At 55.8% G+C, this 8,416-nt stretch overlaps 3 protein-coding genes across 3 annotated transcripts; 2 read left to right on the forward strand and 1 right to left on the reverse strand.

The window, feature by feature from the left end:
- Positions 1 to 570: 570 nt before the first annotated feature.
- GUITHDRAFT_133693 (hypothetical protein) lies at positions 571 to 1,448 on the forward strand (the record flags this gene model as incomplete). The annotated part of the gene is made up of 2 exons (XM_005839582.1): positions 571 to 1,244; positions 1,289 to 1,448. 2 exons carry the CDS (start codon positions 571 to 573, stop codon positions 1,446 to 1,448), a joined length of 834 nt encoding a protein of 277 aa, XP_005839639.1.
- Positions 1,449 to 1,513: 65 nt separating this feature from the next.
- Positions 1,514 to 2,750, reverse strand: GUITHDRAFT_64998 (hypothetical protein; the record flags this gene model as incomplete). Its single annotated transcript, XM_005839583.1, has 6 exons — positions 1,514 to 1,666; positions 1,718 to 1,898; positions 2,024 to 2,105; positions 2,157 to 2,316; positions 2,367 to 2,621; positions 2,688 to 2,750. The coding sequence occupies 6 exons, from the start codon at positions 2,748 to 2,750 to the stop codon at positions 1,514 to 1,516; spliced, it is 894 nt and encodes a 297-aa protein (XP_005839640.1).
- A 3,192-nt stretch (positions 2,751 to 5,942) lies between these two features.
- On the forward strand, positions 5,943 to 7,926 carry GUITHDRAFT_101822 (hypothetical protein; the record flags this gene model as incomplete). The annotated part of the gene is made up of 6 exons (XM_005839584.1): positions 5,943 to 6,355; positions 6,575 to 6,785; positions 6,863 to 6,956; positions 7,004 to 7,200; positions 7,253 to 7,309; positions 7,837 to 7,926. 6 exons carry the CDS (start codon positions 5,943 to 5,945, stop codon positions 7,924 to 7,926), a joined length of 1,062 nt encoding a protein of 353 aa, XP_005839641.1.
- Positions 7,927 to 8,416: the final 490 nt, after the last annotated feature.

The following is an 8,416-nucleotide window of genomic DNA, read 5'->3' on the forward strand; positions in this document are numbered from 1 at the left end:
GGGGGTACTCGGGTAGGCAAACCGGGGGGTGGTAAGACCTTTATAAGGAAAGCGAGGCGAGCCCGTGCCCAAAGCCGCTGACCGCCAAGTTACTAGTTAGCTGGCCCGGCCCGGACGTTCACGGTTGATGCACTGCACACGAACGTAACACTGCCGGGAAGGATCCGATGATCTGAGCCTGAGTGAAACACAAGCATCCAGACATGCTGAGAGGACCTTAGCAAGACGGCTAGGAAGGCCGGCCGCGGCTCTTCCGACGGTCAAACGTACCGTACTAGGCTAACTTGATTGTCGCAGTAGCCGCGGCGGCCCCCCCCCCCCCCGTCGCACAGTAAGTAACTCGGAACTTTCCATACGGTACGGTAGCCTTGCTAGCCCAGGCTACGGTACGGTACCCGCCGGGCCGGGCCGGGCCGCCTTCACTGATTGAAGCGGCCCGGCAGGGCCCCGCACGTGCAGTTTCAAAACGTTTAAATATTTCAGTCAAATATTGAAATCTTGGCACTGTATTTGGGCATCGATCAGGAAGGATTTCCCCACCAAAAGTAGCATGGTATGAGGGAAACAGGAATGACAAGTGAGGAGAGGAGAGAAGAGAAGGGGATGAAGAGGAAGAATGCTCATCGGAGCGAAGAGCAAGAAGATGCAGAAGTGGATCAAGATGCCTTGGAGAGGCTTGAAAGGATGCAAAGAGAGCGAATCATGGAGATGTTCGGTTATGATGCGGAAGAAGAGAACGCGATCCTGAGAGCCAAGTCAGAGTCAAAGAGCACCAAGGTTCAGCCGAAGCAAGCACAGCCCCTCAGCAGCAAGAAGCCGAAGGTTCAGAGCTCCAGCAGTGTGAGGGTGTCGGGGCCCTCTGAGCCGGTTCGAAATGAGTTGCCCAAGTTCGATGGAAAGGGGTCACGTCCTTCACGTCCTGTGAAGGTCAGCAGGGAGAGCGAGGCGACGACCTCGAGGCCGAAGGCGTCAGAGAATTTCATGTCCTCGAAAGTCTCAAAAGTACATGGGGGCGAGGAGAAGGCTTCAAGCGGCGTGATCAAAGGAAGGACGCTGAAGCGGAAGACCGGGGATGATGAGTTCATATCCACTGCCAGGATTGTAGAGGAGCTAGGTGCTTCGATGTTTGCAGGCAGGAAGAGAAGAGCGTGGGAAGCGAAGAGGCTGAAGGAGATGGGAGCCAAGGGGCCCAAGAACCAGAAAGTCCCCTACGACATTCTGATGCGGCGGAAGAAGAAGATGGCGTGAGTGAAGGAGAGAGGGAGCCCTTGACGCTGACATGCTGCAGGAAACTGGACGAGCGGCAAGAGAAGATGGAGGTCGAGTCAGGGATGAAGCTCAAGGCCACGAAGAAGAAGAAGAAGGGCAAGACCATCCACTCCCTCAACACTGTTGGTGTCATGACAGTGAAGCCGTTAGAGCAGAAAAAACGAGGAAGAGGGAGATAGCGCCAGACCTGTTCTTTCATATCAAAACTTTACTGACAGATATTACAAGCTTTCAGTCGCACTTGCTAGAACAGCGCCGAGATCCTCCGGTTCCCTGCCACTGAAAGTCGCGTGTCCTCGTTCTGCCCCGTAGCCGGGGGGTTCCGCTGCTTCGCCTCCACGTTCCACTTGGCGACGAAGGGATGACGGAGGAGGCGGCGAGCAGAAGGTCGTTCTTGCTGCAGAAAACGTCAGCTCCTCCTCCTCCTCTTCCTTCCCTGCTCTCTCACCGGGTCTCTGCGGAAGCACAGGGCACAGAAGTCTTGGCACTCTTGGGAGAGGGTGGGAGGGAGAACAGGAGGCGCGACAGTCCGCACGATGTGCCAGAAGAGAGCAGCAACGTTGGAGAACTGATTGGCGAAGGGAGGCTTCGACGTGCACATCTCTACGACGCAGCAGCCGAGAGACCATCTGCAGTATCATGAGGAGGAAGATGAAGAAGAAGAAGAAGATGAAGCAGAAGAATGGGACGAGGAAGAGTGGCAGAGAACGAGAGGGGGAGAGGGGAAAGGGAGAGATTGAAGAGGATCGCATACAAGTCAGACTGTCTCCCGATGTGACTCTGCTTGATAACCTCAGGAGCCATGAAGAAAGGTGTTCCCTTCATAGACATCTGCGCTGCCTCCCCTGCCATCCAATCACTCCTCCTCCTCCCTCCTCCCTCCTCACCATTGATGGAGGACAGGTTCCGTGAGGCTCCGAAGTCAGCGACTTTCACGTTCCCGTCGGCGTCAAGCAGCACGTTAGCGCACTTCACGTCGCGATGGAGGATGCAGTGCTTGTGAAGGTAGTCCAGCCCGAGCAGGATCTGCCGCGTGTAGGATCGAACCTACTTGAGCTCAGCGATCTCCTCCCTCTCCTCCCTCTCCTCCCCCTCACCACTTGCTCGTTCAGCGCCCCGAAGGTCGCGATGACGGAGGCGATGGATCCTCCCGCGCAGTACTCGACGAGCACGGAGATTCCTTTGTCTCGCTGCACCCCATAGTAGGCGACGATGTTGGGGTGCCGCAGCTGCTGCAGCAGTTTGATCTCAGCCTCCAGCTCAGCGATCGCCGACTCTCCGGCCTTAGAGCAGTCCACCTCCTTCACTGCAAGCAGCTCCCCCGTCGCCTCGTTCAACCCCAGGAATACCTGCTTCCTCGTCAGCCCTCCCCCCGCCCACCTCCTCCTCCTCCCCTCCGCCTGTGCTCCCTTCCTCACCTGCCCAAAGGATCCCGCGCCCAGCAGCTCTCCCTTCTTGAACTTGATGTTGCTCTTCGCCATGGCCTTGAGCTCGTCCTGTCGCTCCTCCATCTCCTTCATCACCTCCCTCCGAACCTCTGCGTGCTCCTCAGGGGTGTAGTAGTTGTCGCCAAGATAGTCCCAGTAGTGCACCGACAGCCGTTTCTCCTCCACCTCCTGCGTCTCTTGCTCTTGGACGGTGACAGAGGAGGAGAGGGAGGAGGAGGCGGAGGAGGAGGCCGCGCTCTCCTCCTCCGCTACCACCGGCAGCGTGCTCGGACGAGGCTTCGGAGGCTTCATGGGGCTCATGAATTCAACTGACGGGGCGCCAAGGGCCGCGAGCTCAGAGGGTGAGGGAGCTTGAGGAGGAGGGGCAGAGGAGGGAAGCGCCGGAGGATCTTCAGGGTCCTGTAGCATCCTGTCGGAGGAGAGGTCCAGGTCCAAGTTGGAGCAGATGCCTTCCACATCCTGAGACTCCGAGAGCTGATGGAAGGACAGCTCGCTCCTCTCGCTCTTCTCCGGCGACTTGAAGCTGCTCGAGTTGACCTCCTCCATCATCGAAATCTCCTTCCTCTCCTCCTGCTTGCTGCTTTCGCTCTGCCGAGGTGAGAGATCGTCGGCCGAGTTCACGCGCATGTGCCTGGAGGTAGCGGACTGCCCATGGTTCTCCTTGTCCGAGAAGGAGGAGGAGGATTCTTTGGCTGGGAACACAAGAGACTTCGGCATCGTCTTGGTCAACGGGCTCCGTTGCGGCACCGTGGCGAAATTAGCTTTCCTCTGAGCCGAATTGGGGAGTCGAGGAGAGGCTTTCACGGCCATGCAGGGGCTCGAGGCAGCCGGGCAAGCAGCAGAGGAATGAGATGAAGCTCGAGCAGCCTTGAGGCGCTGACGCTCCTCCTCTCTCCTCAGCTTCTCCTCGTCTCGCTCTCGTTCCTCCCTCTCCCTCTCCTCATCCATGATCTCCAGGAACCTCCTCCCAAGCAGCAGGAACTGCTCCCCCTCGTTCTCCTCCCACTCGTTCACCATCTTCATCAGCTTCTCTGTCACCTTCGGCAGCTCCTTGCTCACCATGTTTCTCCTCCGCTCCTCCTGTTGTCGCACTCTGAATGAATTCGCTCCCCTGTCCAGCAGCCTCGACGGGTCAGTCGCCGCGTTCCGCAGCTCCGCCGCCTCCTTCAGGATCGCCTCTCGTCGTTCGATCTGCTTCAGCACTGCCTGACGTTTCGACAGCCGCTCGTTGAGCCGCTCTTCCTCTCCCTTGAGCCTCTTGAGCTCCTGAGCACAAGCGTCAGGCCCGCCAGACCTTCCCCGTCCATCTCACCTCGACCGAAGGCCCCCTCCTCTCCTCTGCCTGATCCACTGCCTCCTCCTTCAGCTCTGCCTTGATGGCCGCCAGCTTCTCGCTGGCCTCCTCGCACAACTCAGGAAGCATTCGATTCAGCTTCACTCGGAGCTGAGAGCCTCAAGTCAAAACTCTCGCAAGGGCAACGGCAACGATTCACCTCATCGATCGACCTCTCGTTCTTCGCGATCATTTGCGCATAGCAGCTGTCGGAGGGATGCGAGACGTAGGCCTCTTGCTCTGCTGGAGCTGTCCTGGTGACCTCCAGGAGCTGTTTGATCTCGTCCTGCTGCGCATTCAGCTGACCCTCCATTTGACCCCTGACTTGTTGCAGCATGTCCAGCCTCGTGCAGGTTCTCTTGACCAAGTTTCCTGTCTCCTTCAGGGACTCTGTGTTCAAATCCATCTGCATGTCCCAAAGTGAGGCAGACAGAAGCATTCACCCTACTTTACCTGACACATCTCGTCTACGTCTTTCCAGTCCTTGTCCCCTGGCGAGTTTCCAACCAGCTCGATGAGTTCTCTGATGCCAGCGAGCGATCTCTGCAGCTCTTCTATTCTCTGCTCCCTCAGTTGTTGCTTCTCAAACACGATTTGACGAATGTCTTCCTCGTGCTGTGGAGAAAGATTCATTTCGATGTTTGCCTACCAAAATGTTACTGCAATGAACACATGTATGTTCAAGCGTCACCGTTGTCTGCTCCTCCTGTTCTTGGCTCAGAATACAAAACTCATCACAGTAAAGGAACTTCAATTCCTCCAGCAGATTTGTCATGACCACATATCTCTCGTCTCGAAGCGTTTCTGTTCGGGATAAGATTGCCTCCAAAGTCTCCATCTTCTCTTTCAGCGCGACTTGCTGCCCTTGCCCATGTGTTGAATCATTCTGAGCTTGTTCCCCTAGCTGGTTCTTCATGGAGCTCAGTCTGACCTCCAACAGGCGAATCTTCAGATTCATCGTTGCTTTCTCCTCCTTCGCCTCATTGACCTTGGCTTGCAGGATCCTCTCGAATTCGTTTGAAATTTCCTTCTGAACCGCACTGCGATCATCCTCGGCTATTCCGATCTCATTCCAAAGACTTTCCAACGAGATGAAGTGATCTCTGGCCTTCTGAGCAAGATCTTCTGCGATCACATCCATCGACTTCATCGCTGCTGCGCCGCCTATTCGCTCCTGAGTGGACAGCGGGTTGAAAGAGCTCCTACTGTAGATGCGAGAGGCGCAAGACGACTGGTGGCTGCGAGTGAGAGCTTACGTTCTTCTCACTGTGACACTGGCAAGCGCTCTCCTCCCCTCTCTCTCCTCAGCTTCTCCTCCTCCCCTCCCTCTTGGCCAGCATGCCGCGATGCTAGGCGTGTAGATTTGAAATGTTGAGTAAAGCTTTCCAACCGACACACATATGAGGGGTGGGGTGAATATTGTCGAGGGTGGGTACTATTGGTACCAGTACAGGGGGACTTGGGGTGATGTGATGAGTTTGAAAGCAAACAGAAGGGTAGGGTAGGGTAGGGTAGGGTAGGGTAGGGTAGTTTGAATAGGGGTGGGGTCAGAGAAGTATTGGAAATGGTGGACTGCAGAGCAATGATGCAGAGAGGAGAGGAGAGCAGAGCAGAGCAGAGCAGAGCAGAGTGGGTATGGGGGTATGGGAGAGAATTGAGGAGATAGATGAAAACATTATTCAGAGACGGTATAGCTGATGACAGACGAGTGCACACCACGAGACGAGCAACTTTGAAGGCGCAAATGGCTCAATGAAGGAAAGTCAGAGCAAGAGAATGAGAATGGAGGGAGGTGGGTGGAGAGAGAGGATGTAAGATTAATTTCTTTCCTGCAGAGCTGAAAAAACCTTCCTCTGTTTGATTCTCTGCCCTTCTCTTGATCCTCCATCGCCATGTCCATCAGCGAACGCATCGAGGAAGCGCGGGTCAACGGGGAGGAGGTGATATCGCTCAAGGACTCGTTCATGGGAGACGAAGGCTGCTGCCTGCTGGTGAAGTCGTTGGGGGCGGAGCAGCGAGTGAAGAGGCTGGATTTGGGAGGATGCAACATTCGGAGCGAGGGGGCGATAGCTCTTGCTTCCCTGCTGTCTTTCTCGCACACTCTCACGTCGCTCAGCCTCGAGTGGAACGGGATCGGGATGCTTGAGTCTGCCTTTGTCACCTTCTGCAGGGCCCTGTCCTCCAACCGCTCTCTCCTTGAGCTCGACCTGCGCAACAACAACATCGGAGGTGCTGGAGGAGCCGCGTTGGGCGACATGCTTGCGAAGAACTCGGTGATGCGAAAACTTGACATCCGTTGGAACAGGTGCTCTCTTCCTCGTCCTCTTCCTCTTCATCCACCACCTCCACCTCCACGACATCAACATCTTCGTCCCTAGATTCTCTTTCACTGTCAACAGACCTCTCAATTTCTCTCTTGGTCGTCCTGCCTGCCTGCCTGCCTGCCTCCTCCCCCCCCTTCCCTCTCGCCCGCCCATTCCTTCCTAGCACTCTCCCAGCTCACTCTCCCCCTGACTTGTCGTAGCCTGGGAATGAAAGGAGGAGCCGCTCTGGTCATTGGTCTGCAGGAGAATCAATCTCTCATCCAGCTAGACGTGTCAGGAAACAAGGTGAAGTTGATGAAGGAGCAGGAGCAGGAGCAGGAGCAGGAGCAGGAGCAGGAGCAGGAGCAGGAGCAGGAGCAGGAGCAGGAGCAGGAGCAGGAGCAGGAGCAGGAGCAGGAGCAGGAGCAAGGAGTAAGGAGCAAGGAGTAAGGAGGAGAAAGAGATGACGATGATGATGATGATGTCAACTTTATTCATGATATCTGCAGATCACGGATGAAAGTCTCTCCAAGATCCAGCAAGTCATCAACAAGAACCGACAACTTCTGTCGCAGAGCGACACCAGCGAGGAGGCAGCGAGAGGTGAGAGGAGGGAGACGAGGACAGCGAGACTGACGCTGGACGGGAAGGGGAAGGGGAGAGGATAGGGGAGGAGGAGAGGAAGCGAGAGGGAGGGAACGCGAGCTTGAACGACGCGCTAGTCCGAGAGACTTTCAAGGACCTCCAAGAGGCTCACAAGCTCTCCGAGAGGATCTTCACTGAGGAGGAAGAAAGGAAGGAAAGAACTACTAGAAGTGTTCACCTGGACGACCACGTCGATAAGAAGGTCGTTCTTCTTCCCCCCACCCACTCCCTCTCATCATCTTGTTGCTCTGCAGCTTGTCGACATGTCTCGGTCTATGCTGGAGTACAAAGAGTTGTACCTCCACACCGAGGTGCCCTCCTTCCTCCTTCCTCTGCTCCTCCTCCTCCTCCTCCTCCTCCTCCTCCTCCTCCTCCTCCTCCTTCCCTTGCCCCTGCCCCTCCTGCCCCCTCACCACCTTCTTCTTCCTCCTTCCATCTCCATCTCCTTCTTCCTCTCCCTTCGCCCGATGTCTCCTCGACTGCCTCCTCCTACCTTCTCTTTTCAACTCCCACTGTTTTATTGCACGTTACGAGCATGGTTCTTCAGCGATCCGTCGAGGAGGAGCAGCGACAACGACTGGAAGCAGAAGAGAGACTGAGAGAGTGCGAGGCTGTGATCGAGATGGTCAAGGTTGTCAAATTGCTCTGCTCTACTCCTTTCTCCCCTATTCTGCTTGCCCTCCTCTGCTCTGCACTCCTCTGCTCTGCTCTCCTCTCCTCTCCTCTCCTCTCCTCTCCCCTCCCCTCCCCTCCTCTGCTCTGCTCTGCTCTGCTCTGCTCTGCTCTGCTCTCATCTCGTCTCGTCTCGTCTCGTCTCGTCTCCTCTTTCCCCTGACAGGAAAGAATCTCTGCAGACGCAGGCAAGAGAACAGGAGGAGCGACGGAACAGAGAGAGGCAGGGATGCTCGATGGGGAGGACGGGCGTTGACAGGCTGGCAGGAGGGAGCAGGAGGAGGAGCTCAAGCGAGAGAGGAGTCAGCGGCAGGAGCAGGAGCAACTAGTCCATGTCAGCTTGCTTGCAACTTTTGCTGGCAGTGACGGGAGCTGGGCAGAGTCTGCGGCAGCAGCTGGAGGAAGAGAAGAGGAGGAGAGATGAAGCACTCCGCTCGTCGTCATGGTATGATGGCGGCGGCGGCGGTGGTTGTGGTGGGATGATGATGATGATGATGATGATGATGATGATGATGATGATGATGATGATGATGATGATGATGATGATGATGATGATGATGATGATGAGCTGATGACAGTAACCTGACCATGATGGCAGTGAGAATGAGATGATGGGAGCAGAGAGAAAAGACTTCTTGAACAGGCATGAAAGGCAGGCAGGAGAAGGATGATAACTTATACGTGATATTTCAGATCGACGTGCTGAAAGCAAGTGTCAAGAGTCTCAAGGAGAAGGTTTCCTCTCC

The sequence above is a fragment of the Guillardia theta genome, assembly GCF_000315625.1.
Source record: "Guillardia theta CCMP2712 unplaced genomic scaffold GUITHscaffold_8, whole genome shotgun sequence".
In the NCBI taxonomy this organism is placed as follows: Eukaryota; class Cryptophyceae; order Pyrenomonadales; family Geminigeraceae; genus Guillardia; species Guillardia theta.